Here is a 20,807-nt window from a genome sequence, read left to right as displayed (position 1 = left end):
TATTCTTCCTGGTATCAGTACAAATGTGTTGAGTATTTGTTATATGCTCTTCACATCTCATGTAATTCATAATGCTGTCTTAAAGGGTGTGTGTATCTCATTTCGATTTCCTGAAATGGGAAACTGCAGTGCAGAGAGATTAAGTAACTTGCCCTAGGTCATGCAATGTCGCTAATATTGGAGTCCAGGCCTGTTTTTCTACTAAACCGCTCCTCTTCCCATTACACTAATAAATTCTCCCATAAATAGGCATAAAATAAAAGAGTTGTCTTGATTTTCATCCACCAAAGCTAACAAAAGCTTTTAGCACTTGGGGCAGGAGGATGCTAGTGATATTGTTGTAATAAGCCTCTAGCTCTTGAGATGGCCAAAGGGAAAGATATTTTCCCTAGGGAGCTTCTCTCCCTAGGGAAAAGAGAAGGTGGACCTTCTCTCCCTAGGCTGAAGCCCCTGTGTTTTGTAACAACCAAGAACCATCTGAATAAACCAATAAACATTGTACTTTCTAGAATAGGGGCAATGCTACTTCAAGTTTCCATGAAGAAAACCTCATCTACAGCACCCTAGACCTCTTCTTTGCTGGAACTGAGACAACATCTACAACCCTGCGCTGGGGTCTGCTTTACTTGGCCCTCAACCCAGAAATCCAAGGTGAGCATGTGAGTGTGCCTGAGCCAGATGGAGTGGTGCCTCCTGGAGGGTACTGCCCCCCATGTTGAGGCCAGAAGATAGCATGGTAAAATGAAAAGGTAGGACAGTCACGAGGTGATGTGGACTTGAGAACAGTACCTTCTTCAGTTTTCCTGTTAGGGTTGTGATGGGTTCACATAATCCCAATATAACAGTCCCTGGCCCCAGGAAACTCAGTCTAGAGGGGAAGACGGTAAAGTCAATTGACACTGTGATGAGTTCCAGGAAAAGACATTCATAGATGAAATCTGGTTACAGCCTACTGTCCTTTTAAGTAATGCCTTCCATTGCCCTGTGGATGATGTTCAAACTCCTTAGTGTAGCATATCATGCCCTCTGAGGTGCCTCCATCTGTCTGCCCAACCTTTCGGCTCCACTCACCCTGCATGGTGGCCTCACAAAATTCCATGTTGTTCTTTGCACCAACCTTATTTATACCTCTGCCATCATGTCTGCTCTTTCCCCTACCACTTGTGTGTGTAGCTCCCCAATTTCTCTACATGGTAAGTCACCAGCTGTGCTTGAAGAATCTGCTCAAATACAACCTTCTCTAAGATGTTCCCCCATGCTTACAGGAAATTACTTTCTCTAGAGATGACTTTATTATTATTAGGATTATTTTCTTCCTCTAGAGATGACCTAATGCCCCCCTACTACTGTGCTGATTGCACATTATTCATATATCTTCCCCCAAAGACTTTTGTCCATTTAAAGGCAGTGACTTATAATATTCGCACACACACCCCCCCCCCCCAGGACCCAGAACAGTTTGAGCACATGAGAGATGGGGTATTAGGATACTGTTTTTCAAAATGTAAGTAACAGTTTATTAATAGGACGTAAAATCAATTTAGTGGATCAAGACCAACATTTTTTCCTAAAATAAAAGTAGAATAGAAAAGATCAGAGTATTTCACATGTACTAAGATTACGGTTGTTCATGAAACTTTCCATAATCATACATAAAAGCATGTTTTATATGTGTCTATATTTATGCTTATGTGTCTTGAGTCATAATGTAAAATGAATTTGGAACTATGAAGTACATTTTCCTAAAAAGGTGAAAAGCTACCCCGCTAGGACATAGATTTGGCTTCTGTAATAAGGTCTCCAAAATAACAATAGCTTGAAATAACAGACGTTTATACCCATCTTCATAGCAACTTTATTCACAATAGCTCAAAGATTGAAGCAGCCCAAGTGTCCAACAATGGAAGAATGGATAAACACAATGTAGAACACAGTGGAGTATTATTCACCCTTAAACAGGAAGGAAATTCTGACACGTGCTATAATGTGGATGAACCTTGAGGACATTATGCTAAGTTAAATAATATCATCACAAAAAGACATATTGTATAATTTCATTTACATGAGGTTTCTAGAGTAGTCAAATTCATAGAAACAGAAAGTAGAATGGTGGTTTCCATGGGCTTGAGGCAGGAGAAAATGAGAACTTACTGTTTGTTCAACGGATATCTAGTTTTAGTTTTTCAAGATAAAAAGTTCTGCAGATTGGTTATGCGATGTGAATATATATAACATCATTAAACTGTATGCCCAAATATGGTTCACATAGTAAATTTTATGTCACATATGTTTTACTACAATTTTCAAAACATTTAACTGGCCAGTAAAACAGAAATTCTTATTTCTCGCTAAAGTAAAAACAAAACAAAACAAAGCAAAACCCCCAAAACCCAAGCTGGTCTCTGCAGAGCCATTTTGGTTCTAAGCTTCTTCAAACATGTTCCTTTGTTGTATCTAGAATGATGCCCTTGTTTGCACTCTCAAAGATGGCTTACCTCAAGGGCTGCCTTTCCATGGGTAGGATGGGAAGAAGGAGGAAACACACATCCTTCCTTTAAGGACATGTTTTAAGTATTAAACATCCTTATATATCCCATATATTCCATTGACCATAACTTAGTCACATGATCACACTTAGTCACAAGGGAATTTGGGAAATGCAGTCTGTAACTGGGCAACCAGGTGTCCAGCTAAAATCTCTATTTAAAAAAAAAAAAAAGAGGAAAACAGGTATATTGGGGCACCATTAGAAGTTTCTTTGATTTGTTGGGTGCTGCCCGAATCAGTTCATGTAAAGTTCAAGACATCCTTCAGAAGAAGGTAGATTAATCTCACTAATAAGAAAACTAAAGCCTAGAGAGTTTAAGTAACTTGCAGCAGTAATGTTGTAGAGTGAGCGTTCACAACCAGTTATGTCTAAAACCAAGGCCTGCTTTTCACTCTGACGTACCCCCTGAAAAATCAGTCTATAGAGCTATAGTTTTGGGTTTGGTTTTGTTTTAGTTTCAGCCATTTTGATCCTGGTTATTCCATTCTTTACCTTAACCAGGCTTAAGAAAGGTTGTGGAAAAACAGAATAATGGAATCTTCTTTTCCAGAAAAAGTCCAAGCTGAGATCGACAGGGTGATTGGCCAGTCACAACTGCCAGGTTTAGCTGTTCGAGAGTCCATGCCCTACACCAATGCCTTCATCCATGAGGTGCAGAGAATGGGAAACATCGTTCCCCTGAATGTGCCCAGGGAAGTGACAGGTGACACCACCCTGGCTGGATACTACCTGCCCAAGGTAACCAGAGACTCCCAGCCTCAGATCTTCAAGCCGGTTTTTTAAAATGGTAAACTCTGAACTGGGAGGGTGACATGTACTCTTGTCCTAGGGAATCACTTAAATGGGAAAAGAAACATTCTGAGATTCTAGCTTCTTTTCCCCCATGTGTGGTCTTTGGAATATTATTAATTCAACTAGGCAGCCATAGATATTATGAAGGGGAAGGGGGATTCATAGGGCAAATATGTTAAGGCAAAACTGGCTTTCTTTGCTATATAGGATGTCTCAGGTTGTTTTTGTGTGTGTGTGTGTTTTGTTTTTACCATGTAATGTGAATTTATGAATCTTTGTGAGGGTACAGGAAACAGCAGTTCTCAGTCAGACCTTGCCATGGCACCCCTTTCTTTGCCGTGGTGGAGCTTCTTACAGCACCACCCACCAGACTTGGAAAATTCTGCTAGAGGAATCCTGCAGTTATAAGATATTAAAATATGAAGGGACATTTTGAGACTACCTGAGCCAATATCTCATTAATGCTGGTGTTTCTAGCATGATGTTCCCCACGAGTATTTTTCCAGCTTTTACTTACAAGCCTGTAGTGGGATTGTCTCACAAGGGAAACTAATGCAGGTGCATGCAATATGAATTATTAGAAAAGGAGAGAAGGGAACCAATGCCTATAAAGCAAACTGTGTGCCAGTGGACTCTAGAGTTTCTTTCAAAAGGCCTTAATAGTCCTCAGAATAAGGGTTATTCCCATTTTATAAATTTGAAAGTTGAGGCTCGGGAGTGATTAAGTTTGCGTTAGGTCCCTCAACTGCAAAGTGACAAGAGTTGAGTTCCAGAAGCAGATCTGTTTTGTTTCCCAGGCTGGTCTTTTTTGTATTACAGCATGCGCTCTTCACTGGAGTTGCTTCACTTGCACCTGAATAGAGTCTCCCTGCAATTGTTCTTAGTTGGTCCCAGTGAAATTCCTGTCCTCACAAAGGACATTCTGTTCTCTCTCTGCCAGGCTTAAGATCTGGGCAGACAGCTCTCCTCTGCCCCCTCGTGTCCTCTCTGGACACTGCACATTTACAGTTCTTTGCTTTCTCAAGGCCTTGGTCAGCCTCTGAGGATCCATTCCAGTTTATCTAGGTCCCTCTGTGTACGTCTTCCCTGGGGTCTCTCCCAACAGGCAGAACCAGAGCTTACCCATTCCTGTACCTATTCCTACAGCTGTTTCCATTCACTGTTTTCTTACTGATTGACATCTTGTGGGTGAAGGCTGAGGTGTAACTTATTTTACAGGTGCTGTTTACATTTTTCTAGCAATTCATTTGGCTCAACAGCCTCATCCGACCACTGATTTTTAACACCAGCTTTCATTAAAATCCTGGGAACTGAGAGACCTAATTGACTTTATCTTGTAGAGGCCAGGAGCCATGGCTTTAACATGAACTAGACTTTGTACAAATCACGGCTCTAGCTCCTCCCACTGAGTGACTCTGGGCACATCACTTAACTTCTCAGAGCTTTGCTTTATTTACCTGTAAGATACATTCAAAACTACTTCACAGGTGGAGGTAAAATAAGGTCATGCACGTAGTGTTTAGTAGAGAAAGTGCTCAAGATAGCAGTTATTGAGACATCTGGGTGGCTCAGTGGTTGAGCATCTGCCTTCGGTTCGGGTCATGATCCTAGGGTCCTGGGATTGAGTCCCACATCCCCTGCAGGGAGCTTGTTTCTCCTTCTGCCTATGTCTCTGCCTCTCTCATGAATAAATAAATAAATAAAATCTTTTTTAAAAATAGCAGTTCTTTCTTTATTAGTTTAACAAATGTCCATTAAGTATCTAAAATGCTCCCATCTGGGAAAACAACGCTGAGTAAAAATTATACAGGTATATACTTACAAACCATGATAATGCCCAGCTGGGAGAACTCCCTGGTTTCCATTAAGATACAGGCCTGCTGGACTGGAAAGGAGGAGAGGTCGGAGAGGGCTTCCAAAGGGAAGTATTGTTTGAGCTGAGGAGTAAAGGGTGATTGGGATTTAGCTCAGTGACACAGTAGAGAAGAAGGGCGTTCTAGGCCAGGTGAACAGCTTGTAAAAAGTCTGGAAAATGAGTGGGAACACAGCATTTTTGAGAAGCTGAAAGAAGGCCTCTGTGGTGTGAGTGCAGGCAGAGAAGAAGAATGGTCCAGACAAGGGTCAGGAGGTGGGTCTCTTACCTAAGGGTGGTGGGAAGCTATTGAAAGGTATTCAAGGTGTGGGTGGGTGGCTGGGTGTGGCACCATTAAATCTGGTCCAAAGTTCATTCTGCTTTCAGAGTGTGGAGCAGATTGAAAGGGAAAAGAGGCTATGAGCCTAGCTGGGCAGCTGTTACAGGAGTGTAGGCAAGCCAGTTGGTAGCCTGGACTAGGAGGCAGGGGTGGACGTACAATGAAAGTGACGGAATCAAGAGGTAAAAATTGAGCAGCGTCACTGAAGGACTAGACTAGATGGAGGCAGAAAGAGGGAAAGGGAGGCAATATGGAGGACACCTGGGTTTCTTGCTATGTACCTGGATGGATAATGTTTCCTTTCACTAGAGGACCTAACTCTATTATATTAAACCTCCTGTAGAGTGTGCCAGAAGTGGAGGAAAGAGAGTGGGAGAAGCAGAGCTGAATGAGACATCTTTTACCTGGATAGAGCTGCCCTAGTTGCCTTATATGTCCCTGTAGAAAGATCCATTCTGCAGTCAATAGAAGCTATGCTCCCTGGTAAATTTCCCTGCAAACCTGTCATTTTAAGCTGTCCCATCGCAAAGAGCAGGGTCCTGAGTCAGTGGGTGTGTGGGGAAGTGGGCTCAGAAGACGGTGAGTTGGGGAGGGTGATGGAGTCTGGGGCATAGGATGTGGTCAGGCCCCCGTGTAGGAGTCAGGGGACTTCTGCCCTTCTGAGTAGGTGTGAGCATGGGTCAAGCCTTGCCTGAGTCTTTGCTGTCTTCTCTAGGGGACCGTGATCGTGACCAACCTGACTGCACTGCACAGGGACCCTGCAGAATGGGCCACCCCTGACACGTTCAACCCAGAGCATTTTCTGGAGAATGGACAGTTTAAGAAAAGGGAAGCCTTTCTGCCTTTCTCAATAGGTGAGTTGTAACAAGTAGGTGTGTCAAAATCTAGAAGCCCTTTCTTAGCCCTCACTCTACTCTTTTTCCTGGCATCCTTGGCTTTTCAAATATCTCCAGATAGCCCTGCTCAGCATGACTCCCTCTTGATGTCGTTTGTACCTATATCTATATCTATATATCTATACCTAATCTGTATCTATGTCATCTATCTATATCTAGTAACTGTTTCCGCAGAGCCCACACTGTGAAATGCATGCTAGTCTGCTTATCACTAACTTAAAAATAAATACAGATTGGTTTTCTGATCCGGTATCATTTTGCTGCTGATGATATTAAGGCTCAGAAGGGGAGGGACTGAATTTGAACCCACGTGGTATGACCTGCAGCTGAGGATGTAGCACCACCCTGCATGCACCTGGGCTGATTCGGATTAAATCTTTGCCTTACTTCACCTGATTCTGTGTCATCTTTGCTCACATTGGACAAGTCCTTTCCTAATAGGAAAGCTGCTGTGAGACGTAGGAGTACTTTCCAGTCTTCTATCTACAGTAGCTTCAAGTTTTGTATTTCAGTACCGAGTCCCAGCTGTAGATTCCAAGGCTTATAATTATTCTTGCCTCACTGGTGCTTTGCTGTTGAGAATTTTATCACACCCTCTTAATTACAGACTTCATTTGCAAGCACATTATCTCATTTAATCTTTGCAGCAACCCTGTTATTAATAATCAGACAGAAAAGTGATCAGTATTTCCTTTCTTAATCTAAGGAAACAGAGAATAAGAGAGAGTTGTTTCTTATCTAAGGTCCTGTGCCCAAGGAATTGGTGGAAAGGACCTAAGACTCCAGGTTTTGTACTTCTCGAGTACTGCTCTTTTTACCACAGCTACGCTGTAACTCATCTTCTCACTAAAGGCCCTTCTACTTTGGTTCTGAGTTCATTCCATAGGTATGGGGTAGTATATGTATGCATAACAAACAGGCCACAAACTCAGTGGCTTAAAACAATAACTCATTACAACAATATTATTGCTTGCAAGTCTATAGTTCAACTAAGTAGCTCTGCTGGTTTTAGCTGCACTTGTTTATGTGTTTGGGAGGTCAGCTGGCTGAAAGGCTGATCTAGGATGATCTCAGCTGGAGCAAACAGGCTTGCCATGTTATCTCATTCTCTAGCAAGCTAGCTTGGTTTGTTTCCATGTTGGTGATAAGATCCCAAGAGGGAGACTGGAAGCTCACAGTGTCTCTTATGGCCCAGACTGGGAACTGGCACCCTGCCACTTCTACTGCATTCTGTTGGTCAGTGCAAGTCATCAGATCAGTCCCAATAAAGAGAGGGGAAAATACTATAATTTTTGGTGGGAAAGGGTCTGAAGTCACATTGCAAATGATGTAGATACAAGGAGAAGAGGAGAATTGGAGCCGTTTTTGCAGTTAGTCTTATCTCTCTTCATGATGGAGAAGAATGAAGTTCAAAGAAGGCAGACAGTTTGGGGATTCCCACAGGAGTTGTGACAGAATGGGCGTTAAACAGCAGAAATAGAAATCTGAAAAATCAAATGAGTTAAGAAACTGTCAACACACTCTTTTTTTCCCCCCACTGCACTCCCATCTTTTGCTTCTCCTTTACAGACAGCCTCCCTGAAAGAACAAAATATGGATAGCTCCTTCTCTTTTCTTGGGAAAAGATGACCATGTGTGAAATTACTACCTCTGCATAATCAGCACAGAATGTGAAGCTATTATTGCAAATTCCTATTTTCTTTTCCTCACTGAAGTCCTTTCAGGTTGTTCTGACATGGCAGCAGGCAGCTTCACGAAAGGCAAGAGTTCGCTTCCCCATTTTTCAACTAAAATCATTTGATCATAGGAGATGAGGTTAGGAAGAACTTTTCCCAAAACACCTAGGTCATTTCTCTCATTTTACTAATGAAGTAATTGACCTTGTTAGTTGGTGATAGCCAGTTGGTGGGAGCACCAAGCAGATACCAGTTTCCTGTGACCCAGGCTGAAGCTCTGAAGGCAAGTAGTCCTCATTTTCATGCTTTGAAAACCAAATTCCTACTTGCCTTTGTTTTGGTATCATTGCCCAACCATCCACATGATCAAATTCAAGGAGAGATCGAATTCATGGATTTGACAGGTGGGTAAAATTTAGCTCTGAGATATGAATGTGCCCCAAACTCACAGCTGGTTCCCTGGTTCCTGACTCTTTGGGCCCAGTTTTGTCATCATAAATGGATTCTTCTGGAAGAATCTCAGTATTTACAGGACAGCCGACTAGGTAGCATTTTAACGAATTTCCTCAGAGTACTATGTGTGATGAGTAAAGAGATAAAGATGATGGGAAGAGAGATGAAGTAATGTAATAACAGCATAATTGTGCAGCACATTTACTGAACACTTCTGCTGGTGTTACCTAATTTTATTTCCTCAATAGCCTCTTATAGGCAAAGGACACAATGGAGGCATGCATACGTGAATGCCTTTTCAAGAGTATGTAATTACATGGGAAAATACAAAGTAGCACATGCAGCACACAGAATTAACTACAGAGAATTATACCAGTTATGGTGTCCAGGGGAATCCCCACAAGGACAATGAGGAAATATGCCAAAATGTTAGCAAGGACTCTTGTCTGGATTATGGGATTACAACCATCTTTTACATCTTTCATTAGCTTCTTTACACTTTTTTCACGCATTTTTTAAAAATGTCTGTGGTAAATACGTATTATGTATAGAGAAAGTAAGTTATCGCAAACACGTGCACAAGAGATAGTGGTAGTGAAACTGTGGGAGGTTGTTGCAATGGAGAAGACAGCAGAAGCCTAGAGCAGGTGTGAAATGAGGTGAGGCCTGCACAGGGTGACTGTGGCAGTGATGGGAGATAAGTTATGTGCAAGGGATAGTGACCCAATTAGTAAACCTACTGACAATAATGGGAGGAAATTACAAATAGGGAAAGAGAAAAGACAGAATGAGCTCTGTGGCACTGAATTGGAATCAGAGGCTATTGGTATGAACTCAAGATTTTTGATAGGTAAGTAGGTAGGTATATATAAATATAGATCTAAACATGGATGCATATACATATATTTAAATATATACTCACATTATATACATACATAGATCCCCCAGCTCTAGCCACTGATGTGCATGAGAACAACACTACCCTGATATCAACAAGCATGTCTATTGCCCAGATCTTGGTTTTGCCCAGATCTTGGTTTCTAGATATCGTTACCCACTAAGAGGAACTTGGACTTCTAGAAATATGGCTGATTCCAGGGGTGGGGAAGGGAAAGGATAAGATGAGCCTGAAACACACTGCTGTGCCCAAAAGCTAAGGAAATACCAGCTTGAATAGGCATGTAATGGCCAAACTGGAATATCTTGAGCATTAAAACAAATAACGATAAATTATAACCCTTTGAATAAAAGCAAGAATCTTTGAACTCATACTGATACAAATAAATGGGGGTGAGAGAAAAATGGGGATGAGAGCAAGCATTTCCTTTAGTAGAATTCTAATAGATGTGGAAGGAATGATGGATTTTTAAAAATCATGATTTGGCAACCATCAGAGTAATAAATAATTTAGCCAAGAAATGGCAATGGAAACTAGTGGATGAAAGGTTAATGAGGAATGGTTCATTAACAGAAAGTATTTATTAGTTACGAAGAGAAAAAGAATCATTTTACAGGGTAGAATTTCGTAGACACCACCTTAATCAAGTGATCAAAGTTAACATCCCAATAATAGATCAAATAAAAAATGTGTACCATCCAATAGGATGAAATGAAAACACAGCCTCACTCTGGTGTTATTTCTATCAGAAATGCATGACCTCACAACCTTAATCTAATCATGGGAAACATGAATTATTTTGTCTTATGAATTATTTTCATGAGAAAATTCATTCATTGCACTTATGAATTAATTTGTCACCTTCAAAAAAGCCAGTCATATAGACCTCTTGTGTACACACACATACACACATGGGAATTCACCCATAAAAAAATGGATCTTGCCATTTGCAATAACATGGATGGAGTTGGAGAGTATTTGCTAAGTGTCAGAGAAAGACAAATACCACATGATTTCACTCATATATGAAATTTAAGAAACAAAATAAGTGAACAAGGGGAAAAAAGGAGACAAACCAATAAACAGACTCTTAACTATAGAGAACAAGCTGATGGTTACCAGAGGGGAGGTGGGGGGGATGGGTGAAATAGGTGATGGGGATTAAGAAGTGCACTTGTGTGATGAGCACTGAGTAGTGTGTATAGAATTGTTGAATCACTATATGGTACATCTGAAACTAATATAACACTATGGAATTAAAATGAAAAGCTCAGTAAAACAAAAACAAAAACAAAACCAATCTTGGAAGTAGAGAAGTCACTGGTATGACACATAAATGTAACAGTTGATACTCAACTGGTCCTTTTACAATAAAGGGAATTATAGGGACAAGTGGCAAAACCCGACTGGGCATCTCCGGGACGGGGGGCAGGGGGCAGAATTGGTGATAATGCATCAATGTTTTCCTGAATTGATGGTTATATTGAGTTATATTAGAGAATGTCCTTGTTTTTAGGAAATACATACTAAAGATTTCATAAGTAATGTAGACAATGTACTTTGAAATAAACAACTCAGAAACAAGTTCTTTGTATTATTCTTGCAAGTTTTCTGTACTTTAAAAGTGTTTCAGGGACGCCTGGGTGGCTCAGTGGTTGAGCATCTGCCTTCGGCTCAGGGCGTGATCCCAGGATCCTGGGATCGAGTCCCACGTCGGGCTCCCTGCATGGAACCTGCTTCTCCCTCTGCCTGTGTCTCTGCCTCTCTCTCTCTCATGAATAAATAAAATCTTTAAAAAAAAAAGAATTATACAGGAACCTATTTTATAATGCTGCCACCCAAAAAGTTTTATTTAAAGGTAGTCTTTTAAATTGTATTCTTCCATTTTTTAAGAATAAACCAGATGAAGTTAATGGTATTTTACAGCTAAAATGTTTACTATTATCCAGGTGATGTGTTCAAATACTTTGTTTTGCTATATGTTATTCTTTGGTTTCTTTGGATTCAGTATATAGCCCACACAATATATAAAATAAGGTTCCCATTTTTAAAATTTTTTTTCAGGAGTAAGGGACAGAGGGAGAGAGAGAATCTGAAGTAGGCTCCATGCCCAGCACAGAGCCCAATGCCAAGCTCAATCTCATCACCCTGAGATTATGACCTGAGCCGAAATAAGGAGTAGACACTTACCTTACTGAGCCACCCTGGCACCCCTAGAATAAGCTTCCCATTTTATTTATTTTTTTAAAAAAGATTTTTATTTATTTATTATGAGAGACACAGAGAGAGGGAGAGAAGCAGAGACACAGGCAGAGGGAGAAGCAGGCTCCATGCAAGGAGTCCAATATGGGATTCGATCCCGGGACTCCAGGATCATGCCCTGGGCCAAAGGCAGGCGCCAAACCGCTAAGCCACCCAGGAATCCCAACAAGGTTCCCATTTTAAATACACACACACACACACACACACACACACACACACACACACACTTCCCCTGATGTCCAAATCACATGGCTAGAAAGTGAGAGGAGTTGAATTGGATCTCCCTTCTGCTTCTAGTTCCTCCCTCACATAACAGTGGGATGTGGCTAGGATGGTGCCAACTGTGAGCCAAGCGATCCAGCAAAGGCCCTGTACACTGCACCTTCGCCCTTGGAAGCACTGGATTTTTGGAGTCCAGACTTATACTTTGGCCCCGGTGGTTGTCAGATTAAATGAGCCTCTGTATATAAAGCTCTGGGGCCTACCAGTCCCTTCCAGAAGAAGGTTTTACAAGAAATGGAGATGTCAATGCCTGCAAGACCCTACATCAGAAGGGTCTGATGACCTGTCTTATGTTTTATCTTTCAGGAAAGCGGGTATGCATTGGAGAACAGTTGGCCAGGTCTGAGCTGTTTATTTTCTTCACTTCCCTTGTGCAAAGATTTACCTTCAGGCCCCCAGACAATGAGAAGCTGAGCCTCGAGTTCAGAACGGGACTCACCATCTCCCCAGTCAGCCACCGACTCCGTGCAATCCCTCGGTCCTGAAGGAGAGGGTGAGGGAGGGAGGGAGAGGAGTAAGGAGAGCAAGAAGAATTGGTGTGTCCTCTGAGAATACGGGAATGGAAAGTGACTCTGAGGGATGAGGATAGGAATTAGAGGATGCATGATCCAAGTTCCAGCCTTGCTGTCTCCTCTCACGGAGCTTTGAGCAGATCTTTTATGTTGTGAATGATGTTCATCTATGAGATGAAAAGCAGATGATGATTCCTCCACTAAAGGAAGAACTGTCAGAATCAAAGGGAATGATGGACTTTGAATGGTTTGGGAAATCATATCACTTATAAAAATTATAGCTGAAATCTGCCTCTTTCCCATTTGCTTTTTTAGAAATGGATTTGCTTCTAGCCTTTGGAGGTGCCTCAGGTGAAAGTGGTGCCAAACGGTTGCTAAGAGTAAAAATCTTGACCCTGGTCCAGCCAGAGGCTGACCACTAATGCTCTGACACTTGTGCAAGCTTTATCTTGCTCTGGCATCAGAATGGCCCTCTGGGAAGTCAGGAGGGTAGCTCTTACTCCCTATTTATAGGCAGGTATCTATGAAGAAGCAGTTTCTGTGACTTACCTAAGGAAATACTACTGTGGCTTTGGAATCAGGACCGAGCAGAGTGTGACCACTATCAACTAAACCTGGGGAACAGGTTTGGGAAAAAACGTGGAATTATCTTCTGTCCTAAGGGTACTTCTTTGCCTTAACTCCACCATCACGCATTCTGATTATTCTTGAGCTGTTTACATTGGGTTTAACTATAGGGTAGGTGTGAACTTCTCATGCAAATAGATGATCAGCTTTTGAATGGTGTTACCAGCCCAAACTCAACTGAGCCCTGGTACAGTCTTTTATAGTAGAGAACCAGCAATGCCAGGATCCTGCTCAATACCTCTGCATGTAGTTGCCGAGGGGAGACAATGGCCGGAAAATTGAAGGCCACGTAACATTGATGGTCCACAGAGTTTTGACACCAACCCCAAATGCAAGCAAACACACAAACACTTGCTAAACTGGACTTAAACAAGCCCATGTGACCCTAATGGATGATGAGAAACACATGGCCCAGTCATCGCTGTTGCATCCCTAGCTGACAGCTGGCCTACCATCAGAACTGTGCAAAGACCATCTGAGATGAACTGGACCCAAGCATCTCTAGCTGCTGAATCCAGATGCATTGAGTGATCCCAGCTGAGATGAGAACTGCCCGACTGAATCTAGCCGAAACTGCCAACCTTAGATTTATGAGTTAAATGGTTATTGTTTTAAGCCACTGTTTTCAGGTGCGTTGTTAGACAACAATAGTTACCTAACACATTCCTTGAGGGCAGAAATAGTACCTGTCTTGTTCAAGAACAGTCCCTGGAACATGACTGAGCTCAAAAAAATCATGAATTAATGAATAAAATAAGGTAGAAGAATTATGAGCTGGTGCTCAATTGGACCGATCACTCCAAATTAGATCTCTGCCACTACCCCTCTGTCCTTGTTACCTCATTTCAGTGACGTATTTCTCAGTCCTCATGCCAACTTCTGTAATAATCTTTCAGGAACAAAGTGGAGGAGAGTGCAGACTTGTTCTTACCTCACTGTTTCTGTTCCATTTCCCAGGTGGCTTTCTGAAATGGGGCCACCTCTTCCTTTTCCCCGTGCTTATTGCTCAAGAATAGGCTGATATCCCTGGATGGGTATTTTGTCCAATATCTGGGTCACACTGTGTTTTTGTGCATTCACCATGAGCTATGTGTTCTCTAAAAAGCTAAGAACATTTCCTTCTGCTTTTGAAGCAGATAAGAAATTAAACTAAGCAAAAATAAGGGTTACTTTTAGGGGCTGTCACGGAATCATTGATGATACCCGTTGCAACAGTCAGGGTCAGAACACAGGCTTCTTTCTCTTAGTCCAAATATATCAAAGGTCCAAAGATATCAGAGGGCTTTGATGTTCATAAAACGTAAAAGATTCAGGGGTGTGGAGGACTGTAGCATGAAGAGTTAGATGACCTGGGTGCCGGGCCTTAATTCAGTTCTAGGTTTTACCATTTATTAACTTTTGCTTGTGAATTAAACAGACTACTTTACTTTCTGGAACTCCTATCTTATTCTGCAAAATACAATGAAATAATACCTACTGTGGTCAATTATGAGACTGATCATAAGAGCCACTATCCCTCTCTGGGTTTTTCTTTGTGGTGCTCCTCCCCATGGGACCATTATGTATAATTGTCCTGATACATCCAAGAATGGCCACGTTATTTGCTCAATAAAATGAGCAGAAGTTCCACAAGTTCAACATGTTTCTTTTTTCTCTGCCGTGAGACCAGCAATGTCCCAGATAAGGGTCTGTCAGTGTATATCCAGGTGACAAAGACATAAAGCAGAGTCACAGTTGATTCAAGATGGACATGCAATAAGACAAATCTATTTTTTTTTGAGCCACTAAGATTTGGGGACTGTTAGTTATGCAGCATAAGTTATCCTAAACTGTCTGATACATCAGCATTTTAATCATTAGGACCATATTATATTTATGTTTGTAGTTACTGTGAACACCAAATGCATGTGTGTGTCTCTCTATATAAACATATATATATACATATAATATATAAACTATATATAAAATTACTTTAATACATACTAAACATAAATTTATATTATAAATATATATTGTATATTATGTAATTATTATATTAAAGTAACAGTGCGCTTGGCATATAATAGATTTAATTGTAGTTGTAATGCTGTTATAGTTATTTCAGACAAAAACTAGTTATTTCTACACCTTTTTGTCTACACAACCCCTCGCTGGGTTCATAGAACAGTATACTCTCTCTGTTGACTATAGAATCATAAATCCTTGATGGGCTGCCACATTGGAACTCCAGGTGCCATCACTGGTAGCTTGGGGAATGGTGCCCTCTATGTTTGGACTGTGCAAGGCCATATGTGTGGGCCTGCTCCTTGGCTGGGTCTATGATAATTTTTGTGATCTGAAACCTGTTCACCTCATCAATCGCATCTTTTAGTGCTTCTGCCAAACTATGAACTCCTATCAATTCCTGAGACAGGCTAGGTCCTTTGTAATCTTCATGTCTTTATATAAGCTATTTTTCTTTCCTCACGAAGTATCTCATTACACATGGCAGACCCAGACTAAATGTCAACTCTTCAAAGACATTTTTCTGGACTCTCAGCCATTTGGTTGCTCCCTCCTTCATTCTCTGAGGATTTTGTTCAGAAGTTTTAATTTCCTTTATCCATGCAATTTCCCAGTTACACTGAGCTTTTTGGAGGCAGTTGTGCCTTGCTCACACAGGCTCAGTCCCTAACAGTTTTGGTGCATAGTAGATGCTCGGTTAATATCTGTTGGATCTGCAGGATGCGGGAACACAGCCAAGTGATTATGGTAGAGCAGGAGTGCTAAAGGTGTAGGGTGTCAGACATTTCCTGCTGCTATGTAGCAAGCCTCTAAACTCCGTGAGCCTTAACTTAACAATTCAAAGACTGTATGCTAAGGTCCCTTCTGGCTCCAGAAATCTTTTTTTTTTTTAAAGATTTTATTTATTTATGAGACACACAGAGAGAGAGAGAGAGAGGCATACACACGCAGAGGGAGAAGCAGGCTCCATGCAGGGAGCCCCACGTGGGACTCGATCCTGGAACTCCAGGATCTTAGCTCAACCGCTGAGCCACCCAGGGGCCCCTGGTTCCAGAAATCTGATGTGTGGAGAGAACTTCTGAAATGGCAAAGTAAGAATCTTCGAAAAGCCACTCCTCCATATAACCAGCTAGACAACTAGCAAAAGTTGTCAAAATCCACATTTCCAGAACTCTGACAAGTAACCAAGCTCTTGCAACAGTCTGACCATTTGTTTAAGGTGAAAAAAAAAAAATTAAATAAATAAATAAAAGAGCTGAATCTCAGTAAGAACAGGAAGCTCTGTGGCATTTTAACTTACCCTATTTCCATTCTCTTCTCCCCAGCTCTGCAGTCCCCTTAAAAAACGGCAGCCTCACAGCTATGGAGCTGAGAAAACCGAGCGCCAAGTAACTGCTGGAGGGAGTAGGATGGGTTTTGGAGCATCCCAAAGGTCCCTGATCAGAGAGCTGTCACTATTTGACCTTTCTGGCAGTTTCCTGAAAAACCCCATTCTCAGGGCTTGTCTTTATTTCACCTGACTCAATGTTAGATCTGTGTAAACCACACTGTAAGGCATTTATTGAAAAAAATCGGTAACAATTGTGCAACACTGAACCCAAGGTGGTGATACCAGTTGGTGCTAACAAGAGGATTTAAAGGAAAAGGGGGCAGCCCGGGTGGCTCAGCAGTTTAGTGCAGCCTTTGGCCCAGGGCATGGTCCTGGAGACCTGGGATCAAGTCCTACGTTGGGCTCCCTGCATGGAGCCTACTTCTCCCTCTGCCTGTGTCTCTGCCTCTCTCTCTCTCTCTCTCTCTCTCTCTCTCTGTGTCTCATGAATAAATAAATCAATCTTTTTTTTTTTTTTTTTTTTTTTTTTTTTTAAAGGAGAAACTGGGGAAGGAGATGTCCATGGGGGCTTCAAGGAGCTCTAACATATTTCTGGGATTCTAAAAGCCCAGGCACATGCAAGGACTGTGTACATGGCCAGGAAGGACCAGAAAAGGCCCTAATCTCTCACTTTGGCTGACCTTGAGGCTCTGCATGATCAGGAAATTAAGGCTAAAACAGAGTTGCAAACTGCTAGTGTGTCCAAGATGTAACCCAACTCATAGGTAGAGCCCTGAGAGACTCCCTGGTTCAAGGCACTTAAGGAGGTCTCTGTCCAAACATGAGCTGAACACAGTACTAACAAAGCAGAACATCCAGTATCTGCCATGATGAAGAATAGAAATTTTACAGAATTAGTCTCAGAAAGTCATCAAACAAGAAGTAATGAACTCTACAACAGTAACAGTTACAGGTGTTGGTGGTCCCTGATTTCCAGTTTCCACATTGTATCATTTAAAATGTCAAATTTTTAATGAATAAATTATGAACCATGTAAAAGAATAGGAAACTATGGCCAACATGCACAATATGAAGTAAACAACAGAAGCACCTTGAGGACATGTAGACACTGGATTTATGAAACAAAAAATTCAGGATAAGTTATTTTTAACAACTTTAAAGTAGTAATAAATTCTAATTAATACTTATTTCAACTTAAAAGACTATTTGAGACATTTTTGCATATACTTATGGTGTATAACTTGTTTTTATATGTAAGTATGCATTGTGAAAAAAAATCACTACAATCACGCTAAATAACTTATCCATCATCTCTATAGTTAATCTCGTGTGTGTGGTGGGAGGTTAAGATTTATTCTCTTAGAAATTTCAAGTATGAAATGCAGTATTGCTAACTGTTGTCACTATGATGTGTATATTAGTTCTCTAGAACTTACTCATCCCACATAACTAAACCTTTGTACCCTTTAATGAGTACCACCCCTCCAGCCCCTGGGCAACCATGGTTTTACTCCCTGCTTTTATGAGATCAGTGTCTTAGATTTCACATTTAAGTGATATCATGTGGTATTTGTCTTTCACTGTCTTATTTCACTTAACATGGTGTCCTCCAGGTTCACCTTTGTGGCAAATGGCAGTGTTTCCTTCTTTTTCAAAGGCTGAAAAAACACTCCTCTTTCTCTGGATGCCACAGGAAAGGACTGTCTTCCATTTTTTTTTTTTTTTTTTTTTTTTTACTGTCTTCCATTTCTAATAACCCTTTACGTTCTAGCCTGCCTTTTTCTTTCTTATGGATAGCACATAGTCTTGGGTTTTTTAATCCATTCAGCCAATCTAGATCTTTTGATTGAAAAGTTTCATCAATTTTTATGTAAAATAACTATTGATATGGAAGGAGGATTACCATTTTGTTAAATAATTTGTTGTGTAGTTCTTTTCTTCTTCTCTCCTTCTCTTCCTTTGCGTGTTTTTTATTTTCCCTCATTTTCTTTTATGTAACTTCTGTAAGTATGTTTCTTTTGGGTGTACATAAACTATCATTGTAACAGTCCATTCCAAGTGGGTAACTTCACTTACAAACAAATCTCTACACTTTTACCTCTCTTCCCCCCAACATTATATGCTAACAACGTCACAATTTACGTTTATTTATATTGTGTCCGTAACATCATTTATATTTAATACTTTAGTCATTTACCCACCACTGTCATAGTAATATAGTATTCTCTTATTGTCTATATTTACCTTGGCCAATTTACCTTTCATACTTTTTTTTAAGATTATTTATTTATTTATTCATGAGACACAGAGAGAGAGAGAGGCAGAGACACAGGCAGAGGGAGAAGCAGGCTCCATGCAGGGAGCCCGAAGTGGGACTCGATCCCGGGTCCAGGATCATACCCCAGGCTGAAGTCGGCGCTAAACCGCTGAGCCACCCGGGCTGCCCACCTTTCATACTGATGCTCTTGTGTTGCTGTTTAATATTCTTTCATTTCAACTTGAAAAACTCCCTTTAGTATTTCTTCTTAGGCAGGTCTAGTTGTGATGAATTCCTTCAGCATTTGTTTACCTGATAGTCTTTACTTCCCCTTTATTTTGGAAGGATAGGTTTCTCAGAATAAGTATTCCTGGTTGGCAGGGTTTTTTGTTTTCTTTCAGCTTTCTGAGTATATTGTCCCATTCTCTTCTGGACTACAAGATTTCTGCTGAAAAATCTGCCCATAGTCTTAAGGGAGTTCCTTTGTGTATAACATGTCATTTTTCTCTTGCTGTTTCAAAATTCTGTCTTTAACTTTTGACAATTTGATTATAACGTATCTTGGTATGAGTCTATTTCACCTTACTTGGTATCCTTTGGGACTTGTGGATTTGGATTTCTATTTTTTCTCCCAGGTTTGGAAAGATTTCAGGTATTATTTCTTTGAATAAGCTTTCCATCCATTTCTCGTTCTTCCTTCTGGGACTCCCATGATGAGTATCCTATAAGTCTCATAAACTATCTTCACTTTTTCATTCTTTTTTTCTTTTGCTCATTTTACCAAATGATTTCCAATGACCTTTTAGTTTGTTGATCCTTTCTTCTGCTTAATCTAATCTGTTTTGAATTTTTCATTTCAGTTACTGTATTCTTCAACTCTATGATTTCTGTTTGGTACTTTTTAATATTTTCTCTTTGTTGACATTCTCACTTAGCTCACGCATTGTTCTCCTGACTTCATTATTTTTAATTCTCTATTAGGTAAATCACAAATTTTCATTTCATTAGGGTCAGTTTCTGGAGATTTACCTTGTTCTTTTTTCTGGAACAGATTTTCCTCTTTCTTCATTGTACTTGACAATCTATGTTGGTTTCTGCACATTACGTAAAACACTCACCTTTCCCAGTCTTCACAGACTAGCCTCATATAGATGAGCCTCACAAGTCAGCCTGGCCAGAGATTCTGGATGCCTCTCAAACCTTTGTGCTTGTCCAAACTGCCATCTTAGTTTTTAGTGGCCCCCAAGAGAATAGAATATGCCAAGTCCTGTCAGTGCCTCAAGATAGGCGAGATAAAAGCCAATTCCTCACAATAGCAGCTGGAAAAGTTTGGAGCACTAGATGTTCCAATTCCTTCTCTCCTCAGGGAGAACCTGGGAGCTGGACTTTATCACTCACTTGCCCTATACTGAGCGGGGGAGAGGAGCTGTGATCAGTTCCTGCTTCCTCATTTAGACCACACACTCTTTCAAATGGTTGATCTGTTGTCCCCAGGGTCCTGGCAAAATGCTGGGTCATGTTACCTCTCATAGATAGCTGGGTTAGAAGCCAGTCCCTTGAGTAGCAGCTGAAAAGGATGGGGGTGGGTAGGTGTGAAGTTGAACTCCTTCTAGGGAGAAGCTGGGGACTTGGTTTTACCACTGCAGCATGCTGGGTATTGGGAGCTTTGGGAAGTGCCTATACATGTGTTCAAAAAAATCACAAGATTAATCATTACCTGTGTGGTCAGCTCCCAGAAACAGACAAGTTGGAAGCCAGACTATCAGGCAGCAAATGGAGAAGTTAGGGTAGTAGTATACAGTGTCCCTTCCAGAGAGATGATGGGTTTTATTGTGGAGTGAACTGAGAAGTCCTAAGAATAGTCTGCAGGGCCATTCAAAACTGTCACTTTCTCTGTGGACCCAAAGCGACTACTGAAGGCTGGGCCTTGTCAACTCCTAGAAACAAGAAAGAAGTTAGACCCTCACACAGCAGCTGGAAAAGTCAGAGTAGTAAATGTATAGTTCAACTCCTTCCAGGGAGAAAACGAAGGCTTGGTTTTTTTCACTGGAGTAAGATGGGGAGAAGCTACAGAAAGT

The 20,807-nt window shown here is 41.0% G+C and overlaps 1 protein-coding gene and 1 long non-coding RNA gene across 6 annotated transcripts in view; one reads left to right on the top strand and one right to left on the bottom strand.

Annotated features, from left to right (window-relative positions):
• Positions 1-13,911, top strand: part of CYP2J2 (cytochrome P450 family 2 subfamily J member 2) — a 43,357-nt gene extending 29,446 nt beyond the window's left edge. Inside the window, exons 6-9 of the mRNA XM_077892002.1 lie at positions 510-651; positions 3,099-3,286; positions 6,248-6,386; positions 12,306-13,911. Of these exons, the coding sequence (XP_077748128.1) occupies positions 510-651; positions 3,099-3,286; positions 6,248-6,386; positions 12,306-12,484 (648 nt within the window). The 3' untranslated portion in view covers positions 12,485-13,911. The remainder of the gene's footprint in view (positions 1-509; positions 652-3,098; positions 3,287-6,247; positions 6,387-12,305) is intronic.
• The window catches only part of LOC144310692 (uncharacterized), a 33,860-nt gene extending 19,629 nt beyond the window's left edge, over positions 1-14,231 (bottom strand). For 4 of the 5 annotated variants that reach the window (XR_013376358.1, XR_013376357.1, XR_013376356.1 and 1 more), the window contains exons 1-2: positions 14,070-14,231; positions 12,385-12,480 (exon numbers count right to left, since the gene is read on the bottom strand). This is a non-coding gene — a long non-coding RNA (uncharacterized LOC144310692). Of the gene's footprint in view, positions 1-789; positions 7,913-12,384; positions 12,481-14,069 lie in introns of all 5 variants that reach the window. The other variant, XR_013376355.1, reaches the window with a different exon arrangement.
• Between the last annotated feature and the right edge of the window lie 6,576 nt (positions 14,232-20,807).

The sequence above is a fragment of the Canis aureus genome, chromosome 3 (genome assembly GCF_053574225.1).
Source record: "Canis aureus isolate CA01 chromosome 3, VMU_Caureus_v.1.0, whole genome shotgun sequence".
Taxonomy (NCBI): Eukaryota; Metazoa; Chordata; class Mammalia; order Carnivora; family Canidae; genus Canis; species Canis aureus.
The sequence above is the reverse complement of the archived record's forward strand: the minus strand, read 5'-3'. Positions and strand labels throughout refer to the sequence as shown.